The 26007-nt window shown below is 47.1% G+C and overlaps 1 protein-coding gene across 1 annotated transcript; it reads right to left on the bottom strand.

Annotated features, from left to right (window-relative positions):
- Positions 1–3096: 3096 nt before the first annotated feature.
- TRNT1 (tRNA nucleotidyl transferase 1) lies at positions 3097–25195 on the bottom strand. Its single transcript, XM_078874872.1, has 9 exons — positions 25085–25195; positions 24317–24505; positions 21256–21453; positions 16651–16844; positions 15210–15348; positions 9957–10083; positions 6679–6872; positions 4708–4961; positions 3097–3850 (listed from the first exon to the last, which is right to left on the bottom strand). Exons 3-9 carry the CDS (start codon positions 21389–21391, stop codon positions 3584–3586), a joined length of 1311 nt encoding a protein of 436 aa, XP_078730998.1. The 5' UTR covers positions 21392–21453; positions 24317–24505; positions 25085–25195; the 3' UTR covers positions 3097–3583.
- Between the last annotated feature and the right edge of the window lie 812 nt (positions 25196–26007).

Raw genomic sequence — 26007 nt, 5'->3', positions numbered from 1 at the left:
GAAGACGAACGCTTGTGTTGCGTTCGAAACGTCGTGATTTATTTTATTTTATTTCTACCTACGCGACTTTACCGAAAGAACCAAAGAGTAAGAAGGGGCTTTGGCAAATACCCTGCAAGATCTGCCAGCAGTGGCATGAGCAAGAAATTGCATGACTCAATCTTTTATGATTATTGAAGTTCAATATGAAAATATTAAGCCAATCTCTTACTCAGGTGATTGCGTTAATGACTCGATTACACAGGACTGTTAAAGAGTACATGTCTTTGACCAAATGACCCGGATTGCACCGACTTTGATGGGATTTCCGAACACAAGCAGAGTTGAGCCTGGATAGCTCCCGGATGGGTGACTGCCACACAGCATGGTGAATTATGGTCACATAATTCCCATGACCAGCAATATCTTACGGGACAGGCAGAAAATCCTCGTCTATAAACATCGAGCAGTTCACCAGCACTGGTTCAAGTAAACCCGACTGCTGATGAGAGAGTCAAAACTGGTCAAGAATTATCTTTTTCTGAAGCAATACTGCTACGATGCACCCCCAAAAGACTGTGTATGGTTTGTGTAAAACAATACTTTAAATTATTCATATGATCCTTATGGAGGAATAATACAAACTGGCCGAGGCAATTCAATATTTTATTTCTTGGACACTATTTTTTCCCAGGGGTGGACTTAACTCCACGACTGGGGTACCAATCAATCCGAAATCAGTGCCACACTCCGCGATGTCGAAACGCAGCGAGGACGATTGCGCCGAAACCCTGAACGCTCGTACGCACCGTAGTGGTGCATCGTGTACAGCTCGTCGAGATGAGTCGATTGCCGCATCACGGACATTATGCGAGAGCCGGAATGCCATGGTACCCCAGGGTACCACCATAAGGTTCATATAGAGAGACAAATATGGTAAGGGGGTAGTATTTATTTATTGTTAACATTATCCACAACGATGCTTAATGGTTACATTTAATTTGGGGAGGTGCATTTGTACGCTTGGCGAGAGAATCCAAATTATATGGAATGCTGCCAAATGTTGACAGAGTTTAATGCCTGAAGGCTCGTGTAAAATAAAACATGGTTTGGTAAACAGTGCACACCATTGGAACCTCATTTGGCAGTAAAAAATATGATAATTGGTTTTTAACCTTTTATCTGGCAACAAAACTGAAAAGAGGAATTTTGGCGTCATCTGGTCCAACACCATGTGAGACTAGGCTCTAAGGAAAGCTGTCTCGGGTGTGGACCAATCAACTTCAAGGACAGTGCATACATTATCAGAGTTATGTTTTTGTTTGCATTATGACTGCAGGAATTCTGGTCTATGCAAACATGACTCCTCGTAAAAAAGGTGTCAGTTTTGTTGCCAGATAAAAGGGTAAAAAAACAATTATCAGAGTGCACACTGTTATACAGATTCCACACCAGTCAATGCATGTTCAAATTGGTTTCTTTCAACTTAGTCGTAACACACTCGGAACTCCGAATCCTTTACTTGCTTAGCTGCCACAGGCTCCTGTTTATAGTGTCATAAAGAATACATCACGAAAATGAATAAAATGTTAAGCACTGGCGATAGATACACTTAACCCACACTGGCACCGATCTCGCAAGAAGCCGCGAATGTGATTGGGCAATGTTTGATGAGGTTTTTTATTTTATTTTTTATTTCAAACATCTCAAGTACAGCCCCGGATGAATTACGCATCAGAATAGTCTCAGGATGAATACAAAAAAAAAGACACGTGAAACACTCCTGACAATTACCCAACAATCGTATATTCACACCGTCACCATGCACGGTGCAACGCTCTCTGTGACCGACACGGCGCGGAGTGGACTTCATCCGGCAGTGGATTGACAAAGGGGCTTTCTGTACATTAGTTTCACACGTAAAATACAACAAAAACCCACAAAGATGTACCGCACAACAGAACCCACATCATAATTACAGTAGCCACTATAATCTATCCCAAGTATGGCAAACTATATACACACAATCTTCAACACGTGTTGTTATGCAGACGTAAACTCTAAGTACCGGCGACTGAACGCCACACGCCTTACTGGACCGTGGATGGTTTCCGATGCAATCCTATCGTGTTTGGTTCACTCTCGGTGTGCAGACAGCAGCCCTAATATTTACATGAGCTTACTGATGGGTAAATATTGGTCAAGGCACATTGGCTCAGGAGGGATGACTGACCTGTGTGAGAGACTTAAGCATTCGCTCGACCCACACACCCCAGCAATGCCCCCCCCTCTCTCATCCACCTCCCAGAAGCTCGGCACAGTACCGTGACGGTACACATCTCCCCCCACGACAGGTTAAGAGGAAGCAAACACGCATCATAATGATGATGTGTGCAGCCCCGTCGTCAGCTTACTGCTGGATGAAGGCCTCCCTCCCCACGTCATATCTGCTTTGTCTTTAGTTTGTTGTCCTTCCCCCCCCCACGCCTCCGATTAGCACGGTCGGCTACTTACGGTGGTGCGAAATACGTCCAACACGCATCCCAACATATATGTATCGCTATCTTCTTCTTTCTCTGGTACACGAATGAGACGTCATCGGGCACGGTGGCTATCCAACCGTACTTCTCCACACTCGTCAGTGTGGCTCGGTGGAGCGGAGGGACCCAGCAGGACTGGTTCGTATGTTACTCGCAGCGAGGCGACAGAATATACAAGAGATAGAGACGACAGACAATAGAGATACAGATGAGACAGCTGTGATGGAACGAGCTGTAGATCAGACAAAGAATATGTCAAATGAAAGATGAGACAAATTAACTTTTGATGTTCATTGAAATATATTTTTCTGACTTTGCTTTGTCCCTATAGTTTTCATAAACCCAGGGCCCACTGCACTACTTGGGGCCATCAACTTTTGCTGAATTTGCCCGCGTCTAGCGCCAACGCCGATTATTCCACAACGGGAATCGAACTCGAGTTGCCCTGTGCGTGGGGACATGCATTACTGCTCACCGGTTTCCCAGGGCGCCAAATGCCCGCCAGTAATTGTCAACGCTGTATTTTACTCGCTGCTTTTACACTTCTCTTATATCCCACCCCACCCTGCCCCTCAGCAAAATTTGCGTCACAAAGTAAATTAACGCATTTGTGAGACAGGCAGCCACCGTTTACAAGAAGATAAATGGTTTGTTAAAGCCGATAACTGACCCGCAAGGAGTTGTGTGTGTGTCCTGGTTTGCGTCCTTTTAAAATGTTAACTTGAACAAAAAACACCCGAAAACTTACTTCTTAACAGCAGCACATCGATTTTGCCCCGTAAAACACGCCGCGATTTAAAGCGCCACCCACAGCAACCCCGCCGATAAGTTTGTTTTGCCGCTAATAATTTAGATCAATCCACTACGGGGTCCAATCCACTCCTCGGTGAATGTGGTTTGCCAAAAAAATGATCATTTCCGCAAAAACAGCATTTCTGACCGTTCCGAGGGGAAACTGAGCACCGACACCAAACGACCAATGACCGAGAGATGACAAACGAGCGGACGAACTAACCGACAAACACAACGAGCGCAGTCGAAAAGCTTCCGACCCGAAGCGACCGTCACGACTTCGACTTCTGGCCCTGCCGGACGGTGGCCAGCAGAGCGTCCTTGTCAGCACGGTAGCCCGAGCGCTGCCAGACAGCGCGCAGGCGCTGCAGCTCCGTGCCGATCTCCTTGCCGGACGTGAGGCCCAGCCGGCGGAGGTCGTGGCCGCTCACGGGGAAGGCCGGCGGCCTCCAACCGTCCAGCTCGCCGGCGGGCCCCGCCTCGCCCAGGTAGCGCAGCAGCTCGCTCGCGCGAGCCTTCGCCTCACCGTGCGGACGTGCCTGCGCGCGACAACGATCGGGCACATGGGTCGGTGAGCGCCTGCTAAGGGTGCAGGCGGTACACTGGGACGAGGGTGTCGTGACCGGCAAATCTGTGCTGCCTTGTCTACCTGTTGCCGATGTTTATACTTTGCACTCATTATGCGCGTAAGTGCTTGCCGCAAATGAGCCACGATGTCGCGCTGATCTCGTTAAGGAGCGTAAACGGTCACGCAAACTTGGGTCATCCTCGCAGTGGCGGCTTTTGGCGAGCCCATCGAACAAAGACGGTCACCGTATCGCGCGCTTTCAGATGCGCTTCTGCGGCCGTCTGGAACGCTCTTTCTTCCTTTATTAGGAAGCCACTGGAGCTATGCACGTTTAAATCTAGATCGAAAAATTAATTTATTTTAAAAATGCTTCTTGTGTTTAGTTTGGTTGCCCTTCCTCCCCATACCTCCGATTAGCACGGTTGGCTATGTACGGTATGGAAGGTCTACATAATACTTTATCATTCCATTCAAGCGTCGTAGCCGCATTAATCGAGTGCTGTAGCGTTTCCACTTTTCGCGAGCTCAGTCACTTCTGTCACCGCGAGCACCTTTTTATATTCCTGGTCGACACGTACGTTACAGTTGGATAACGCCAAGGTGCAACATACACCCACGCTACGGAAATGTTACGAAAGCAAATATATTCGATGACTACATCGTTATTGTAACCACTGTGACACCACGAGGTTCGGCGCTCACGTCGGTGACGAAGGCCTTGATGGAGCCAAGCGACATAGCGCCACGCTTCGGAACTGTCACGAATGCAAAATGCCTTTGATTGCACCGTTGTCACTACTGTAAACGCGGTGACGGCACGGCTCTTACGTCGGTGACGAAGGCCTTGATGGAGCCGAGCGGGTCGTCTCCGTCCGCGTCGGGCCGCAGCTCCCCGCGGTGCTTGACGACGAACGCCGCCAGGTTGCGCTCGTCCTTGGAGAGGCGGAGACGCGCGTCCAGCTGCCCCACGTCGTCGGCGCAGCGCAGGAGCGCCGACAGGAGCGTGATGGGGCGCGGGGGGGAGGCGCGCGAGCGCTCCCACACGCGCTGCAGCTCGCCCACGTTCCCGTCGCATGGCAGCCCTGCGCGCGTGGGGGTGGGCGCGGCGTGCGGGTTATGAGAGCCGCGTGATGACGCAGCCAAATTGAACAGGTTGAATCGGTGGGCGATGTTGCGGCTGCCACGTTGACAGTGGTGCACGAATGCACGATTGACAACAAAAATCAACACATTCGTCAATAACATTGCGTGGTGTTGGTATAAAAAGACCAAAGTAGGAGACGTTTCTTCTTAATAGCATGTGAAGAAGTGCCAAATTCATGTCGTGAAGACTCTCCCACCACCCCATTCGGCCAAACAAATGAACGTGTCATCTGTGCAAGCATCGAACGAGCCGCCGCTTATGATTGGGCCTCTACGAGAGAGCTCCAGAGAGTCCCTCTCACGAGATATTTGGGGTACTCTTCCCACGCTGGTCGTACATATTCTCACAGAAATGAGTACCCACCCCAACCGCACACAACCCTGCCATCTGACTGCGGTGCACCCATTCACACAGTGTGACAACGTTGGCAGAGACAACGACTAAAATTCAGCTCTCCCTCTTTCGTATGGATTGATAGCAGTAGATTAAAGATGTAATTTTAGATGTTGTTATCCACGCAATTGTCTGTTCAGACGCAGAGTGGATTTCGTCCATTCCTCCTTTAAAGCAGTGAAAGCAGCACCAGTGTTTGGGATGCGGCCGATGGTTTGGGATTCGTGGCCGGACACTCGCAGGGCTGCCCTGAATTTTTTGACGCGCCATTTGTGCGTCAGGTGGCCGCATCGGCCACGCGGCTCAGTCCTGATTCGGTTGATGGTCGGCCATTGGCAGCATGGAAGGTTGAAACCGGAAAATTCGACGGGAGGGTCCTGTATGAGATGTTTACATTTGACATCGGCCGCAGTCCAGACTCTCGCTTCCATCCCTCGCCTTCGTTTATATTTGTTGAGTGAAGTGAGGCCGCTGGGATCCAGACGGGGTGGCGTGATTTTATGCTAACAGGCGCCACCAGGTTTATGTCCCGATGTAAAATTCAGGTGCAGCCCTTCAATCGCTTGTTTACAATGCTGCTCGCAGAACGGCCTGCCCACTCGTTCTCGAGAGCCCCTCTATGGAGAGTACATTGGCCATCTCTCCTAGCCATCGACACGACCTGCTGATTGACTGTGGTGTACCCACTTATATGGCTGGGCGAACAGCGGCAGTGGGAGGGGATGGGGATGTAATAAGCTCACCCGTTGCTTCAACTGGAGATTGAATTGAACCGGCGTCTTCCGGATTGCAAGTCGAGTGTGCCTAACCATTACACCGCCGCGGCAGCATCTCGGCTATCATTATAACCATATGTACACTGAACTTCTTTCGCACCGTACGGAGCCAACCGTGCTCATGAGAGGTGCGGGGGAAGGACAACAAACTATGTACAAAAAGCAGTTCTAAACAAATGAGCTTTCAATCTAGATTTCAAAGTGCATAGCTCCAGTGGCTTCCTAAGATTGGAAGAGCGTTCCAGATGGCCCCAGAAGCGCATCTGAAAGTGCGTGATGCGGTGACCGTCTTTGGTCGATGGTTAGGCAAAAGCCGCCACGGCTAGGATCACGTGGTGAGGGTTTATGCTCCTTGAGGAGACCAGCAAGCTATTCTGGTTCATTTGTGGCAAGCACTTTGTCTGCACTGAGTGCGACCTTACAATGCATTCCAGGAAGCCAATGCTTCTGGTCAAATACCGGATTTATTATATTAACACGCCGTGCCTATGTGTGGTGCCACGCCGAGCTTGTAGAGGAGAGCGAAGAGGTGGCTCGCATGGTTTCCCATGAGCGTCTTCTTCAGCTCCACCCAGATGCGCTCGCCCGCGATGCCGGCCAGCCCGCCCGCGTTGCGCTCGATCGCCACCAGCGTCTGCGGCTCGTGCGCGTCCGCGTGCTCGGCCACGGATCCATAAAACCTGGAAGCGCCACGTACACGGATTGAGATCAAGCGTCTACTCGACACGGGCTGTCGAGGCAAGCGCCGTTAGCAAGGGCACATTCACGCCGGCACGGGGACGTGAGGTCGGGGGGGGGGAATCGCCAGCACTGGGCCCGGCCGACTTTGTCTCCCGAGCGCCGAGCGAGTTGTCGGCACACTGGAGTGGGCGGTCACTTTAAAGCTGGCCAAATCGAACTCGGGGGGGAGGGGGCGCCCAGGACAGGTTCAGCTAATTGCCACTCATGTGCGCTAAGGTTTGGAATCAAAACTCAGGTGGCTAGATTTGTTCCGCAATGCACTAACCACTGTCCTGCCACTGCAAAGACAAATATCCCCCGTATAGCCTTAACATACCATTGGGCAAGTGATGCTAGCGAGTAGCACCAACGAAGGCCGGAATGGAACATGAGGGGGTGGGTGGCCAGCACCACGAGACGCCACCTTTGTCTCCCTACTGTCGATGTTTACACACCGCACCAGGTACACAAGTGAGGCCGAGTCGTCCTAAGGGGAGGCCCAGAACTCGTTCAGATAATCATCACTGGTGTTGGCCGTGAGCGGGAATCAAACCCGGTTGGCCGTGATCATAGCACAGTGCGCTGACCGCTACACTATCGCTCCCCCTGCCACGCACACACAAGCCACCCTCCAAGAAGCAATGGCTCAGCACTGCAGCTCAAAAGTCAACAGGTCAAAGTGTCTCCCGACTCAATGAGCATCAATGGGGGGGCAGCCGCTCATCTCCACTGGTGGCTCCCAAACAGTCGTAGCAATTCCACAGGCCAGTCTCTCCAATACGCAACCACTGTTGACGTCCCACCAAGCGGCAGAGGTCGCAATCGGGTACCCGATACCCGGCTACCCGTACCCGGCCAGGTACGGGTAGCCGTTTGCGACCCTGGTGCGGCCGGGTACGGGTAGGCCGTGAGTCACTGGTGAGTAACCGTTTGTCACTCATTTCGGGTAGGGTACGGGTACGAGTAGGGAACGGGTACCCGTACCCGGCTGGGTACGGGTACCCATTTGTAACCCTGGTGCGGCCGGGTACGGGTAAGGAATCAAAACCCGTTTGCGACCTCTGCCAAGCGGTAGATATTTAACCGCCCTGGAGAAAACGATGGGCCGAGCGAATCTCTTGACCGCGGTACGAACTTGCAACTTTCCAAACGCGAGACCAAGCATGCCATGCACACAGCCACCCGGCCAGAAAGCATTAACGTCTACGCGCTCAGCACTTCATCAAATAGATGTTCAGGTCTTGGGTATTTTATCACCAATTGTCACCCGAAATGCGCGAGGAAAAAAAGAGGTCCTTTTGGAATGGTCATTTCACAAGGGCATCGCCTTCCACATCAGGGAATAAAGGTGAAAAATGACACCATAGTGCTTGTTCTGTAGCCACTTTGGAATATTTGGCTGTTGCTACACTTGTAAATCTGGCTTAAAGCAGGCGTGGCTGCCCGAGCATCAATGCAGCCAGCAGCGATGCCTCAGTGGTCAAACATGATGCGAGTCATCTGGCCACCTAACGAGCATTGTATTCAGGTTGTGACTTTAATTTGATCCTTTCTCATTCATCACAATCTTTTTTTTATTGCACCGAAAAACTATTTATATGGTTTTCAAGTCACCGACACACACACAAACAAAAAAACCGAAAAACAGACATCCCGTCCGTCTATTTTACGAGACGCAGAATAGGTGGCGTTGAAGAAATATATATCCTCCACGAGACTGCACCTCCCGCAAAAATCAATGAATGTAAAGACTACTTATACGCAAGTGCACAGCGGCTTGATTGCTCTCGCAGACACCCATTGTGTTATTTCTCTAGACTGATTCATAATATTGATTTTCAAAAGAAAAGTAAAGCCAGACTTGTACGTCCAAGTTCAGCAGACGGGGGGATTATTTTTTTTCTCTCTACATAAATGATTTATTACAAATTGTTTCACAATATTAGCAAGAGTCTGGTTCTTATAATAAAGCACCATTTCGTTAAATCAATCGCGTAAAGTGCTGAGCCATTAATCCTGATGTAGGAGTGGTAAATGGTTTAAAAGTGAGCCAAAATAATTTTGGGAAACTTATTCGAGTCCCAAGGCTCGGTTACACGTACGGTATTTGAAGGTATGTACAAGTGCCAAGTTTTGAAAATGAGTTTAACACGTAGGCTTTCGTGACCAACATTATTCATAATAAGGTGTTTGGGTTAGAACGCGTAAATATTAATGTGTCGTTAACCCACCACCACTCGATACAGCCAATTAGTGAGGTTTGTCACGTGAACAAATCGTGCCAATTAGTTACTACTTGAGCACACCGGCGTGTTGGGAGAGTAAACCCACAACATTCACAATTGTGAAAAATGTGGGTTAACGACACATTAATATTTACGCGATCTCACCCAAAAAAACCTTTATTTTGAAAACTACTTGTAAATTACTTAATTGTGGAACACCGTGCAATCCTCCTGTCGTATGGGGGAAAAGACCTTCACGCACTGCTCTCTCGATCTGAGCAATACACACAGGCAACCACAAATCAGCGTCGTCAACTGGCTCCGGACATCAACCCTGTGGTACGTTCGCTAAGAAGTTACGCTAATAGCAATCCAGCAATCGTCACCCCTACCCTCTTCTTCTTTCGTATGGTGTGGGAGGGGGGGAGAGAGTAAGTGTGTATCGATGTCATAGTTGAATGTTAAGATCCTTCAACTGATCCAAGGCGGCAGTAGACGCTGTATGGATTGCAGCGATCCTGCCAGGCTGTGTGTGGATGGTGCACTCGACAGTGATGCGTTTGATGTTTTGGGTTTTACCACAGTCGCAGTTTGGCGATTCTTTGAATTACCTATACTCTGAAAACACATTACAAGACCCTCCTGGAGAAAGGGGGGGGGGGGGGGGAGGCGTGGAGGGCGTGCAGGACAGGACAGATTCAGATATCACACATCAATTATGTTAGCCAGGGTCAGAACTGAAACTCAGGTTTGCAGGTTCATAGGTGCAGTCTGCGAACCACTGCGCCACTGTTCCGGACAGATGAAAGGAGTATGCACCTGAAATATCGCAGGATGCGGAGATAATCTTCCTGGATCCTTTTCTCTGGGTCTCCTACGAAGCGCACCTTCTTATTTTTCAGGTCCTCCATCCCGTTGAAGTAGTCGTAAAGTGTCCCATCGAGACCTGGCGACGCACGACAAAGGGCGTCACTGCACGATGCCTCGTAGCCGTAGGCATCGATCGTACAGTCGCGCCTGCTATGTGTAGTGCATGCTATGATAGTGTATGGAACTTAATAATGCCATATTTGGAATGTGTTAATTTACAAATGAAATGCAATTGTAATTCATGGCGTGCATGAATGCCATTTGAGATGCCATTTTCGAGTTCCTCTCACTAATGTCATGCACGTCACTTTGGATTGCTAGCTAGATTAGTCATGTTTATTAACTCTTCCTGCTTTTGTACTTCACAACCCTTGTGCGTGCTAATGAATCGGCCGTTTTGGCCGGGTATCCGTTGGAAAAGAGCTTATTAGCTCAATGAGCCTCACGCGAAATAAACCGACCGACCGCTTCATCGTATAATTACACATTGTGCATAACGGAGACATGACAATGACACTTTAGGCTTCGTGTAGCAAGATGCGATATTTGTAACACCGCGTTCTGCAGATTATAGGATGCTGTTTCCCCGCTGTAGTTTAAAGCAAAAGTTGGGAGTGTATCAAATAATCTGGTTGTGGTATGTGTGTAACTATATTTTTACAAAATGATTGACACAGGGCACAAAAATTTTGGGTTTGTCTTATTTTCCCGAGTGTCTTATAATCAGGGGAATGCGGTAGATGTAGGCTTTCAAGTTATTGATTCAGTAGAAATATTCATTAAATAAATGGGTTAATTTAATTACTAACTAAAAGTTTAATGTTACCAGGTAAGGCCCACTGAGCTATACAGATTTTTTTCAGAGGTGACCCAGCCACAAAGGATAGCTCAATGAAGTGGCTTATCACGTGGACATTTAGAGCGGCCAAAAACTCTAAACGCGTGATGTTGATTCTAAATATGGAGTGAAAAACCAGAGGACCCGGAGAAAAATCCACACGACAGCGGGGAGAACATGCAAACTGCAAATATGCAGGCGCCATGGTCGTGATCGAACCCACGACCTCCTCCTGTACACGAGGCGACGGAGTTAACATCTCGACACCGTGATCACCGAGACGAAGGAGGATTTAACGAACATCAGTCGGCCAAAACATTGGAATTTTCCTTTGCTCTTACAGTAAAAACACAGCCTGTAGTTGTATTTAATTGACCTGTTATGTGTGTATATTATACCATTTGGCACGTATTGTGGCTGAAAGTACTGAAAATTACAATCATCATCATGGCAGAAAAAAATGAATATTAACAACTTCAGCATCCTTATTATCAACACAAGGAGTCATCATCCCACACCATTATCACAAAAAACATGTATTGCATATTTTTTTTATGTGATGCAGTTTGTTCTAAAACTTAAATTTTAGTGAGTATAAAATACATTAAATCTTGACGTAAAGCTTTCGTGACTGCAATAATTCATATTCTTGGGTCTTTCGGTAAAGTCACGTAGATAGGTTCAAGGAATATTTTTTGTTTATTTTCTTTGAACCTATCTACGCGACTTTACCGAAAGACCCAGGAATATAAATACATTGCCAATTAATAGAAAAAAACGCTGGAAATAAGCAACATTTATGTTAAGGGGAAAGTTTCTTAAATCCCCAAGTTTCCACGAAGCAGCATACAAGGGTCCACAAGTCAGTAGAATGGCAGGTTGAGTGTTGGGGTAAAGTGTGGGAAACTCGCGCCCTCTTTCAAGACGGTGTGGCCAGTGAGGAAGAGCAGGCCAAAAACACCACCTAGAGTGGATCTCCAAAGCTCCCACTAATGGAACGGTGTGGCATGAACCACAAATTTCAGGGCTACACATTTGCCTAAAGTTACGCGAAATAGCTCTCACCAATAAATAAGGGCATGGTTATGCCCAATGCGTTAAAATCACAACACAATTTGTATTCACAAGATGTCCACATTTCAAATATGCAAAGGCTTTTCATGACGAAGAAAATGAAGATCCAGGAGTTGATTAAATATGTAAATCAGACATCCACGTCTGCATTCTCCGCTCTAAAAGTGCAACGTGTCGGCTTATATTAAATGTCACTACTACGAGGCACACACCCACAAGTCAACATCTGACTTTAGTACGGAGGCCTTCCGTGTCTCAGCACAAATTAGGCTCAGCGTATACACACGGGCTGCGTTGATTCACTTAGAATGATGCATCGACTGCATTGGAAGGCGTAATTTGTATTTATGCATTTCGGAATTTATGTTTTAATAATGTGCACAAAGAGTGTTGACAGCCATTATTCTACTGCACAAGAAGCAGTGTTAACATAAATGGCCAAATAAGACATCTCAAATAACTTGACACCCTTTAACATATTTAACAATGACACTTAAATTACTAGGTGTGACGTATTTATTACTGTAATGTAGCATGTATAATTTATAAGTGTGGAAATGTTCCCCTTTAAAGCATTGTCTGTTTAAATAACAAATGCCCCTAGAAAGAAAAATAAATAACCGCCTTAATTTAAAATTGCCCAAGTTGCTGATAAAATAGCTGAACACAGTCCCAGAATAAACGGTTCATGATGATAATGTTTGGACCGGGCTCAGAGATTAAACTTCATTTAGATAAGGTGGACTGAAACAGTTCTTTTTTAAGAATTCACATTTTCCAGCAAATTGGTAAATCATGCAATGGGCCATCGAGTTTGGAGAAGGCTGTTGCAGAGTAAACAAAGAAAATGTTTGGACACAGGTATTAAGCGTTTAAACAAAAGTCACAGCAATGTCCTCTCCCTTTTATTACCCCCCTGTGTTGTGGCTCTAACAATCAGATAGACCACAAATGACCAAAATAAATATCGGGCCCCAAGCTATTTGGTCTGAAAAAGGGAGATAGAGACGCAGGAATAAATAGAAAAATCTCTCCCCCCACAAAAGCCGGTCCCAGACCATCCATCTATCTTCTTTAGAGTGGACAGTTTTGCACGCCGCTGAAAGAAATTCAGTACAACTCGGAGTCTCTCCCACAGATTCGTGTCGCCTCGGCCAAGCGGACCGTGACTGCAGATCCTACCCTCTGTACACTGGAAGTTTCTTTTTTTTCTTTCCCCAAAGTAAACTACTGCAGTGCGGGCTCGTAAATGAGTGTGTCATGTGAGGACACTTTTTTTCTGGGTTTTATTGGCTGCCCAATCGTTTGCAATGTCCAGCACTGCAAGCGATCTGTATCACTGGAGGAAGGTCCCACAGGACTAAGGGGCCTGGTCAATGAGGAATAGAGTTGTAACTCCGTAGAGTCCCGACGGATGTAATAATGCGTGCTCCTGTGAGGCTGCGCTCGTATTAGAGTTTTACTACAGCACCATTATGGGTGTAATATTATTATTGCCGCCGATGTATCACCAATCCACGCCTATAACCAAATCACTCAACATGTAACCCGATCTCAAAAGACCGCAGAAGCTAAGCATAACTAAGCCTGGCGAGTACTTGGATAGTTGCCCACCATGCATGGATGCTATGGGGTTATGTTTCGGGCGGCAGACAGCAGTGCGGAGAAAATCTATTATTTTATTCCCAGATTTATGCTCCCTTCCATCACATAGCCACTGCTTGTCTCCGAAACTGGGTGCAGATGGCTTAAAGCAGGGTTATTGCTTTCCTTCAGTAATATTTCCAGAATGGACTCACAGTATCAGCCACTGATAAGCCAAATATTAAAAACATTAAAATCTGAGATTGGCAGAGTGGTTAGCGCACTGTGCCAACCACTGCCGCACTCACTCGTGTGGTGCGGTATAGCCAAACGACTTCCATGCCCAGGATGACATGGGAAGGCTTTCATCCAGCGGAAGATTTACATGTGCATCACTAATCAAGATATGCAGCAGCCCCGACTGACAGCAGGATTCAATCTTGAGCCAGTCGAAGGAATTAAATTCCTGTGGCAGGAACTATTTCCCGCACTGGAATCCCACTTCCGACCTCATGTTGAGTGACACTAACCAGGTGGTGCTTATTTTGGAGACCCTGGAGGGACAACGAGCTGAGTTGATCTAGTCCAGCATTTTAACCTTCAATTGAGAGCTCCATGCCATCCAAACACTTCTATATCCCAGCTCTAAAACTGTGGCGTCACATGCACATATCTTGGCAATTGCGTGCTTCGTTCTCCAAGCTAATACCACGCGTTCATTATAAAGATGCAATGTGGAATCAGCAAATCACTCCTTAGAAAACCAACTTGTGCGGCACACATTCACCAAAATGTAGCCAATTTTAAAGTGGCAATGGGTAAAAGGCGGCCCGAAAGTTGTGAAACAACCTACATCTGTAACGTGCCGAAAATATAACAAACGTCTCAGAGCAATGAAATACTTGGAGGGAATGGGAGGGGCACTAGCAGGCAATGAGAGAAGGCGCTCATTAAGTGGGTGTGAAGGCATGGACTGATGATGATTGCTTGTGTTGCAATCGAAACGTCGTGAGAATTTTATTGTTTTATATTTTTATTATTTTATTGTTTCCCTTCTACATGACTTTACCGAAAGAACCAAGAACATAGTCGTCAAAGTGTTGAGGTAGTAGTGATGTAGTCTGCACTGCACAGGGCTGCAGACACGAGTCTCGGCATGCTCGGCCCACTGTTCGTTCCAGCAGTGGATAGGGCATGCACAACACAGAGTGGGCTTTTTCACCTAGTTTTGTGAGCACAGGCCCAAAGGCCCACAATGTCAAATGGCAACCAACAAAACATCACCATCGAAAATGTAATGGATGAAAGTTAACATTTTTCTTGAATGGAGCAAGGTAATTGGAAGGGCTTGCGGGGGGGGGGAGAAACACGAAGAGGGAATTCCCTCGCTGAGCAGTGCGAGGAATGAATCAGAATGAGATGTATCGTGACCTGCAGTGGTGATTCTCGAACGCAATGGGGATTGAATGACACAATCAATCGAGGTAGACCGAGTCCTCAACATGGGTGGAGGAATCAATGAGTGACAAGTTCACCGAACCAATAACCATGGCGGCAGCAACGATAGAATATTGGTAACGAGCTGGTAGACCGTCAGTGAGCGAGTGACTGGAGTGATAACGCGAGAGCTGGATCGTCAAAACGGAGCGTGCGTGATCACGGTGCAAAATCCCCTTCGGGGGGGGGGGGGGGGGGTGGGCACCTGCCTAGGAACATGGAGTTGATGGTGAGGTCACGCCGCTCAGAGTCCGTCTGCCAGTCGGTGGTGAACTCCACCTCGGCGTGGCGGCCGTCCGTCGTCACGTCCACTCGCAGCGTCGTGATCTCAAAGTTCTGCTCGTGCACCTGCAGACAAGGGGGCATGCCGAGGGAAGCGAGCGGGTTCGAGCGCGCAAGAGAACGCGCCCGGTTGGTAAGCCGAGGCTTCGGCCCGCCGAACGAGCTTGCCGATGGAACGCACCCGCGGCTCGAGCGGTAGACTAATGCGAGAGATAATAGAAGGGGACGTTGTTTGGTTTTATATACCGGAGCGAACAGGCGACGTAGCACTGCCCGCTCCCCTCCCTAGGGGATTCCGGCCGAATGCATTTGCAGTGGGCGTCAATTACAGGACGAAATGCATCGTCTTGCAGCAGCAGCTTTGGCCCAAAAGGATGCTCTGCTTGCCTTAGCTTGGAGGCTTTCTGCTCTAACAAGCATTCATGGAGCAACAAATGGGTAATTTAACAATCGTGGGCAACCTTCCAGGTTTAGGCCATGACCCTAGCTCATCATGGTCTACTCTTGTCAATAATGCCATGGATGCATTTCACAGCCACATAAATCAGCATATGGCACGCAGTTTGATACCATTCCCCGCGGTGCTTTATTGGCGGACCTACGTTGGATACGAGCCGACCAACCCTGGGAAAAACCATAAGCGGGTCACGAGTGGCATGCTAGCTGCTGAGCAAACCAGGTTTTTGATCCTTGGGCCAAAGTAAAGCGGTGTAAAATATTATGAATATATGTATAGTCTTGGTTCTTTCGGTAAAGTCACGTAAAAGGGAAATAATAAAATAATATAAATATTATACAATAAAAAATTCTCACCTTATTATTTCCCTTCTACGTAACTTTACCGAAAGAACCAAGAATATGAATCCCTGCAGTCACGAAAGCTTTAAATCAAAATATATGTATAGCTGAGCGCTGGCGGTGCACGACTGTAAAATTGCGAGGGATGTGAGAACCATACAAATTCGTGAAGCTTCCTACCGGGCAAGTTTCGCCATCTTCTGGCTCACCGGAGGAATGGCAGTACAGCAAAAGTATCTCCAACTGGTCAGGAATGGGAGCGTTACCTCCCCCCGCCGACACATACATGAGCTTTCTCCGGCCACTCTGATTTCCTCTGGTTTCCTCCCGCATGCATACAGATTCATCAATGCATTTCATCAAACATCCAAATGTAGGACCACAGAGCTTGGGCAACCGGTTCTGGCTGACTTCTCTCTCGCCTGCGGTGTCCCTGAATCAGTCTCTCGTTCTCCGCTCTCCGACAGCGAGAGGGAAAAAACTGTGCGATGGACAGTTACAACATCGTTAATGGTTTGCACGACGGAGATTATCGTGGTGGTGGTGGTGGTGGGACGACGAAGGGCGCACCCTTGCGGTGATGGTCCCATGCTTCTCGCCGAGCGTGTTGATGGTGCGGACACCGGCCGCTGAGAACATCTCCTTCATCTGTGCCGGGGTGGCGGACGTGGCGAAGTCGATGTCCTGAGGTTGTTTGCCGCTCAGCAAGTCCCGCACGGCGCCACCCGCAATCCGCAGCTCGTGCCCGTGCTCCGCAAACAGCGCTGTTGCGAACGCGATTGGCGGGAGGAATAATAATAAGAAGAAAACAACATAATTCTGCAACTTGGCTACAATGCCAGTATTTGTATATGGTGTAAGCTGTCAATTTCTATAGACCTTCAGGGCCATCCACAGCAAGGGCCTGGGGCAAATCCCACCGTGTGGGCTCCCCTGTCAAGTGAGGATTTGATGAAGCTGGAAGATCAATAAGCTGAGGAAGAGGCCGATGAAACGATACCTCCACCATCACCACCACCGCCACCACCACGAATGTTCACTTCAAAAGGATTGTCAGAGGTTGTTATTCATTGGGAAGCAGCAATAGACATTTTCAGAGAGGATAATCCAAAAATAAAAATCAGCTCTAGAGCTAAAAGGACATGAACCGATGGCATTCACTGCTCTGAGGAGCTGTACCAGGTCCGAGGAAGAGCCCGGAAGAGACGCAGCTTCCTCTGGTGAACAATCCTGTGGCTCCAGCTTTCATCGTCAAGATCAAGAGGCAGGTCATCCTGCCCCTTCGTCTGCATCACTCCACCACTGCTCACTCCAAGAGGCGTCCGTCAGTAGACTCTTCAACCATCTCTGATAAGGTTTATATAATTATCTGTTTTCATCGTTTGTTGAAATGTACGTCCAATTATAATCACATTTTTGTACACACATTTTTTTTCCAGAAATGTCGACTCGGAACTCGACCCCTGATTTTAACATTATGTCTACGGGAAATTAGAGTTCGCTTTAAGTAATTTCAACTTATGTAACATTTCCCAAGAATGCATTCCTTATGCATAGCGGGGGATTCCTGTATTTAGTTAATCATGTATTTTTTATTGTGTCATTGTTGATCATATTTCTTCCCTAAAATAATCTCTTTCCATAACCAATTTCTTTTTGTTAAATTTTATGCAATCATTGTGCCAGTGTCTTGCTTAGTAAGTGCCAATTTGTTTGAAAATAATAATTTATCACAGCCTTTTAAAGATTTAATTCACACTTATTGGGATAAAATTCTGAAGCCCATTCATGAAGCGTAAATGAAGTCATGCTTTTCTCACCCCAATTCATCAACATTGATATAATATCTTAAGAAAATGTGATAAGCTATTCAAGTAAAAATGGACAAAGAAAATGTCCCCACGTGACGTCAAACAAATTAACACGTTGGCTTTCGCGAAAATCTGTCTGTCCGCCTGATGATGCTAGTTGTAATTACTGGCAAAACGTCGTACTCAGATTGTAAATGTTGGGGATTTGCTCTCCAACACACCAGTGTACTGTACTTCTAACAAATTGACATTTTCTGTTTATGTGACAAACCTTACTAATTGGCTGTGTCGGGTGATGGTGGATTTAACAACACATATTTTCGCAATCCAACCCACAAAACCTATATTATGGATTCATACTCTTAGTTCTTTTGGTAAAGTCACGTAGGTAAAAAATAAAATTAATAAAAAATCAAATAATAAAATCACGACATTTCGGAGGCAACACAAGTCTCCGTCATCAGGTGGGACTGTCACAGCCAGATTTGCTGCATCAAGTGATGGATGTTAAACAATCTAAGGTGCTCCGAACCGTGGATGGCAGTTCATGCGACTTTGTCCTTGTGAACTATCAGTGTAATGCATCTAGTTATTAAATTAATTACAAGCAATGATCAATGACAAATCGATCACAACCTGAAAGTAATTATAGAGGAGTTCATTTGAGCCAAAGACATTCGACGTGGCAGCAATGTGACAGGTAAAATTAAACATATAACCAGAAACAAACAAATATATCCCGTACATATGTACCAGGACCGAATGCCCTAGGATGCCCAATGCAAGCTTGAAGCTGAGTTAATAACACGAGCAACTTACATATCAAATGCACATACAGGCAGTCCCCGGGTTACGGAAATACGACTTTACGGAAATGCTCCCATAAATCATGTTAAAAAATTATGCTGTATGCGTAAATGTTTGCATTAGTTAACCAAGCGCAAATAGTGCAGCGCGGTGAGCTTGCAGATTAATCCAGCGGAGCGAGGCGTAAAGTGGGGCCGCATATTCCCCAAGGCGGCGGTGTAATGTGTCGCACTCCGAGTCACGCTGTTACATTGTTACCGTGAGCATACTGTACCCGCCACATCGTGTCGTAACTTTCAGTGCAGTACTACCCTTAATTGCATTGGAATAATGCCTGGAAAGCGACCAAGTGCTTGCAAGAGTGCAGGACCTGCTCGCAAGCGTAAAGTGGTTGATTTAGAGCATAAAAGCCACGTTCACCACCAAAACGCCGCCTTCACCGGGCCCCGCTAGGACTAAGGTAAATGGATTTTATTTGTAGCGTTGGGTAATTATTTTCCTTTTGCAGCATTACGTCATTGTTTTGTTTGCCTATGCTTCGGGGTATTCATTAACAATTGGACACAGTACAGTATATGTTGCGTTAGTTTAAGTATGGGTAGTGTTAGGGATGATATTTGATCAAATGAAAGGGTCCTAGGAAGTGCATAGCGTATGTAGAAAGATGCAATACGGTTAGCGATAACAAATCGGACGACAACGCGATACGGTACTGAGAGAAAACGGTAGAGGAGGCACAACTATTTCCGGCTAAGGGATTTTATCTTGAATTTGGGGGAAAATTGTTCAGTTTCCGACATGGAAAATTCGGGTTACGGATATTTCTCGGGAACCTAACCATTCAGTAACACGGGGACTGCATGTATACGTTATGAGTACAGAATTACAGACAACATTGCCCCCTACTGAGAAAACGTGGCAGGAACCTGCTGAAAGTCTTGGAATTCAGTGCGGCTTTCCTGGACAACCAAGTGTAATAATGAATCTAAAATAAACGAATGAGACAATGGGAGGAATCCATCAAGGGAAGGAGTGAAAAGATGCAATTAATGATTGCGAAGGCACAGGGCTGAAGAGAAAGGTGTTGTGGAGAGACGTTGAAAGCAGAGAGAGACATAGGATCAGGCTCACTCCCATACTCTCTTAATGAGTCACTGCAGTCTCGTCACTGGGGCGGCATGGTGGTGGCTCTAACGAAAATCTATATTGTTTTATTACACGCTTTTATTTAACTCACTCTGTCTGTTGTTATATCCTCAAATTTTAACCCACTTCCCAATGTGGTATCGACTGCAAACTTGGTATACTAATGTCATACTGATGACAACACTATATTCTATCATAACAAATGTATTTTATATAAACATTCTTTTTTATATGTTATATTTCGGCTTGGGTCTAATTGTCCACGCTCAACTGATGTTGGCTGTAATTGGCCACGGTCCCCTTACGTTATGGCAAGCTTCGGGCCACTTCCTGGAGTCGTGGAGTTCTTCCATTACTAGTACGGTACATTTTATTAAAGCGTGTTTTAAAAAAAGTTTTTTTAAATATTACTTATTATATTGTTCACATTGACCATTGTGCAGGACGGCTCAGGATGCAGTGGCAGTCCCTATCTACAAAGTTTCAATCAGTTGACGGAGAGTTTAACTTTCAACCCCAGGGAAACATAGCGTTCCAACCTACGTTTAATATACGTCTGTTTAAACTTACAATACTATTTAGTGTCAAATATTTAGGCAGGTCAACTAAGCTGCACATCACCGATAGTTAAAAGCATTATGAGCGTGACAGGAACGCACAAGAAATCCCTGCTTGGTCTGCTGCAGGGATTTGACGTAAGTTTTCTAAAGGCTGCCCATATGGCTTAAACAAAGACAAAGATCCTCCAAATAGCCTCGTCAGGCTGCTGGGACAAGACACTATGAAGGGCAGCACAGGACACAAAGCGGTGGTGTGGCCAGCACCATGCATTGCGGCCGCATTTGTCTCCCCAGTTCCTCTGTTTACATGCAACACCAGGTACTACTCTTATGAGGCCAAGTCAATCTAAAGTTCAGATATTCACCATTGATGTTGGTCGTGAACGGGAATAGAACTCGAGTCGCCGGGTTCGTAGGGCGCTCTGCTACCGCTCCACCTTCTCTACGCTACAGCTATGGCTTGCGAACACACAAAGGCAAAGACAAATATCCCCCGTATAGCCTGAGCGGACTGTTGGGGCAAGTGCTGTTAGCGAGTACCTCTGAAGGCCGGCAATGGCACACGAGGGGGTGGGTGGCCAGCACCACGCCCGGCCAACATTTGTCTCCCCAGTGGCGATGTTTACACATCGCACAAGGTACTCATTTGAGTCCGATTCGACCTAGGATAGGCCCAGGCCCGGTTCAGATAATAGTCACTGGTGTTGGCCGTGAGCGGGAATCAAACTCGGGGCGCCGGTTTCACAGCCCAGCGCACTAACCGCTACACTACTGCTCCCCATATAAAGGCACACACACATACAGCCCCATGAAGGGGGTGAGGGGGGGGCAGTGGTGAAGCTAGGCAGTACCGGCAATGGCTTTGAGGCCATCAGTGAAGAGGCACTGGAACTCGCTGGTGCCCAGCCTCATGGTGCGTCCCTCCACCCGGGAATGCAGCGTCCTGAAGGCAGGCAGCACGAGTCGGCTCCACAACATCCGCTGCATGCGGTGGCGGCCGGGTCCAGTGAACTTACTCCACCCCAGGGTCACTAGCGCCGCTATGCAACCTTAAGGGAAAAAAACAAGAGCAATAATAATCGAGAATTATATGGCACATTTGGTATTCGTGATATTAGGGTGCAAAGATATCACCAAGGCGCTGTTACACAGAGCAGTAGATTCTGCTAGTAAGGCGATGCAGCTGTGTCAATATCCACAATTAGGGGTGCCACGGTGGTGAGATGTTAACTACCTCGCCTGGTATACAGGTCGTGGGTTTGATCCCAAACCTGACGTCTGTATATTTGGAGGTTGTATGTTCTCCCCGTGGTCGCGTGGATTTTTCTCCGGGTCCTCTGGTTTTTTCCTCCACATTTATGAAACGTGCGCTCAGAGTGTTTGGCTGCAAAACATTTCCACGTGATAAGCCACTTCATTGAGCTATCACTTGCGGCCAGGTCGCTTCTGAAAGAGAACTATATAGCGCAGTGGACCTTACTAGGTACAATAAAAAGTTTTAAAAATACGGAATTCACGGGACATCCTTTTTACGTGGTAAACTTGGACCATGATGCCAGGATACGGGGGCCACTATTTTCTGAACGCTGTCACAGGAACTTTAATGTTCCACATGAAGCAGATGCTGTGTATTTATGGGCTATATACAGGAGAATTAGCCGAGGCGGCCGATGGGCTTGAATTCTGACAATCTTAACAAGCGGAAAACGTACCATCTCTTGGTCACGTCACAGCCAAGCGTGTCGCGTTGTTAGTGTTATAAATAGATGTATAAACTATCCTGTGTTCGTATGTTATGCGTGACAGTGTGAATGTTAAACCTGAGAAGCAAATAAAAAGTGATAAGGCGCCTCGGCTAAGTACCAGAGTTGGAGTTATATGTTCAGTGGGAAAAACTATTACTTGTTGCTTGTTCACGAGATGGTTTGAGTTAAGGGTAGACCTAAGCGTTACTGTCTGGTTGGTTGGTTATACGTTGCGGTAGGGCCAGCATTGTGTTGGCTAATGTGCTCCACCGGGAAGACAAAGGTGGCCAGGCATGGTGCTGGCAACATTACCCCCTCGCTCGCTTCTTGCCGGCCTAAAATAGGTGCTCACTAAGAGCTCACTCGCCCAGTCTACACAGCTTGCACGGAGTGTAATATGTAAATACTGCCCTTGAGCTGTGTGTGGACACTGGCCTATCTTCTCTGGAACAACAAGGGTCAAAAGATTCCCTCCAACAGTCGAGGGGAATTTCCACCACTTAACACCACAACTTTGCTTCAAATGAATTTTCATTAAATTTAGTTCAAATCCACGGGTGAGTCGGCCAATCATCCCTTCCAGGGGCAAGCCAACCTCCAGAGACACCCACAACACGTTCGTCAACCACACCGTCCAAAGGTTATATAAATATAATAAGCGACGTTCCAGGCAATATACTTTTCTTCATCTCCTCTGCAATAAGGCGATAAAAGCCACTGCTCTTCTTAATTGCATTGGCCGAACGTCCGTAATTACATCGTGTCCCTTATAGAACAGGGTATTGCCTCTAATGTGTTGTGGAGTTTGTGTCATTAGTGCTCGTGTGCCACTGCCAACGTAGAATGACCATACCTGGCATGCCCTTATCAGTGCCCTACCTTATTACAAACCAATTCAGACCGTATTGGTCACCCCGTGCCCTTATAAATCTCAACGCTCATACTACAAAGTCCCATCACAAGGAGAAAAACACAAAGACAGATTTGTGTTGCTGCCCGTATTGAAACGGCTGTACGCCGTATGGACCCGAAAACTCAATGTCCCTGTACAAGAATATGGGGTAACTTATGTGGGTTGACAGGACTGAATTAAATATGATGTGATCATGAACTGCAAAACTGTACGGGGCAGTTCAGCGAGATAATACTGGTAGGAACCTCCTAGTTACACCAGTCCACAGGGGATTATTGTGTCTGTCCGTCCTGCATCCAAAAATGGGAGGGGTGGGGCTGGGTGGAGAGGGGAGGGTGGGGAGGGGCTGGGTAGGGAGGGTGGGGCTGGGTGGGGAGGGGCTGGGTGGGGAGGGGCTGGGTGGAGGGTGGGAGGGGTGGGGCTGGGTAGGGAGGGGAGGGGCTGGGAGGGGCTGGGTGGGGAGGGTGGGGCTGGGTGGGGCTGGGTGGGGAGGGGCTGGTCACCCCGTGGTGCCCTTATAAAACTCAACGTTTCACCTACTCACGCCGGCTTGTGCCCGCCCTCACAGTCGGGCATATTTGCGGAATACACCACGCCGCCGTTGACCCTGGCCATTGACCAAGCAACCCAACGTTCCTACCAGCTCCCTCCGCAGGAATGTGTTCACTGATACAACTGTGCCCCCTAGCGGATTAATAACCACACACAACATGTAATGAGCGAGCTTGCGACGGACACAGCACAAATATAAAAAGAAAACATTCCTGCATTTCACCCTCCACGTTATCAGCCGTATAATAAACTACACGATTGTCGGTCGGGGTGCTGTTGGTAACCAAAGTTTAACAACAACAAGTCGGGAAGTCTGCTGAACGGTTCACAATGTCAACATTCGGTCTGTTGTAACGATTAAAATCGGTAAAGAGTTTGACAGATTTGATTACCGGCTCCGATATACGCGCCGATCGGTGAGGATAGATTACCCCCCGGGGTTTGTTTCAACAGGCCGAGAGCTGGGATCGAACCGTCGAACCCCGAGTTCGACCACCATCGCCACGACGATGGCAGCGACACGTTCCAATGCTGCATTCCCAGACATTTCTACATACGCGCGGCAAAAGCAGTAACCGGTTTTATCCACCGGTTTTCATTCGGTTACCGTTCGCGTGAATCAAAAACTCTCGAAACTGCGATGGGGTTTTTTGTTTTGGTGGGGGGTGGGGGGTCCTTTGCGCTAAGGAGGCCGTCACTCGCCTTTAAAACTCCCGACAGCTGGCGACGAAAGGCCCTTCGAAGGCGTCTTAGCGTACGGGCCGACGTCCTAAAGGTTTCTTGTCAGAAGCATTCCGCCTGGAAGCGCGAACGCCGATGAAGTCGTCGTCGTCGTGGGTCGCCGGCCCCGGGAGTCGCCACGCTGGAGCCGCTCGCAGGGCCGGAGCAAAACTACGGCGAGCCGCGTGTGCAACGCACGCGCACACAAAAAAAAAACGCGAAAAAACGCGATTTGTTTTTTTGTGTGTTCTCATTTCGGACAGACAAATGTAATCCCCATCACTATTCTTTGGTTCTTACGATAAAGTCACGTAGATAGAAACTATTTTTTTAAATACAAATGTTATTTAAAAATGTAAAATAAAATTTTGTTTACATTTTTTTTTCTATATACGTGACTTAACCGAAGGTACCAAAAGAATATGAATTCCTGCAGTCACGAAAGTGTTAAGTCAAAATCCCCATCCCACTCCCCCCCCAACTCACGTATAACCCAACCGGCGATGGATATACCCAATGTCATTTATATGCATTCATTAATCTACCCCCCAAACCCCGCCACCACCACCACCACCACCAAAGCTTCAAATCAAGATTCACCACCACCACCAACTTCGCACGTGAAGGGCTCACGGGTGATGCCATCGGCATCTCCCCCTCGATTTAAGGAACGCGAACAGGAGGTTGTTCTCCACAAATCTGTGCTGTCGCCTCATGAGGCGAGTTGTAATTACTGGCGAAACGTCGTACCCGGTTTAAACACGTAGGCTTTCGCGACCAATAGTATTGATAGTAATGGTTTTAAAGGTGAGATCGCTTAAGTATAAAACAGTTCGCCTTTAGTGGCTTCCTCCCTTTTAATTTTTATTACACGCTTTTTATTTAAAGTTCCGCATTTTCATGTGACGTCACATTTCTCAAACCCCCACCCCCCTCGTCACACATCGTCACAAATGTCTGACACCCCCCCCCCTAGGTGCGTGACGTCATTTATGGACGGCCCCTTACTTTATTACTTTTTTGAACCTACTACGTGACTTTACCGAAAGACCCAAACAATACAAATGTGTCGTTGATTTCGCTGTGGAAATCCTGTGGAAATCGCTGTGGATTTCACACCTGATGATGATTGTTTGTGTTGCAGTCGAAACGTCGTGAGAATTTGTATTGTTTTATATTCATATTATTTTATTATTTCCCTTCTACGTGACTTTACCGAAAGAACCAAGAATATGAATCCCTGCAGTCACGAAAGCTTTAAATCAAAATTTATATGAATGTATGTCAAACTTCATTCGCACCGTACGTATCCAACCGTGCTAATCGGAGGTTGCGGAGGATGGACAATAAACTTAACAGTAAATAGGACCAATAATTTAGTTTGAACAACTGTTCCCACTTCCTTGATGGTGACATACAGTTTTACCATCTGGTCGAGGCTTCGCTTTTTCATACTGAGAAGGGCAGCGTTTACTTCCTCAAGTGTGACGTTGAGCTCACTCACTCTGCTTCATCTGAAATGTGGTTTGATTCCTGACCTTTATTTTCTATTTTTCCATTTGAAAATATTGTATAATTAACCCGGTAACTTTTAGCCCAAAAAAGACGTTTTACTCCCACTGTACTCCAATTATCAAACTATTTAATGTTTCCGTGCTCCCATTGCTTGCCGT

The sequence above is a fragment of the Lampetra fluviatilis genome, chromosome 40 (genome assembly GCF_964198595.1).
Source record: "Lampetra fluviatilis chromosome 40, kcLamFluv1.1, whole genome shotgun sequence".
Classification (NCBI taxonomy): Eukaryota; Metazoa; Chordata; class Hyperoartia; order Petromyzontiformes; family Petromyzontidae; genus Lampetra; species Lampetra fluviatilis.
Note: the sequence above shows the minus strand (reverse complement) of the source record. Positions and strands in the feature narration are given on the sequence as shown.

Bases quoted from the DNA above. Each gene is read 5' to 3' on its own strand.
- TRNT1 (XM_078874872.1), bottom strand. From the start codon at position 21,391: ATGCAGCGGATGTTGTGGAGCCGACTCGTGCTGCCTGCCTTCAGGACG. The intron at 16,845-21,255 runs GTACTGCCTAGC...CGTTCGCAACAG, and splicing joins TGGCCTCAAAGCCATTGCCG to CGCTGTTTGCGGAGCACGGG. The intron at 10,084-15,209 runs GCAGGTGCCCAC...GTGCGTCGCCAG, and splicing joins CATCAACTCCATGTTCCTAG to GTCTCGATGGGACACTTTAC.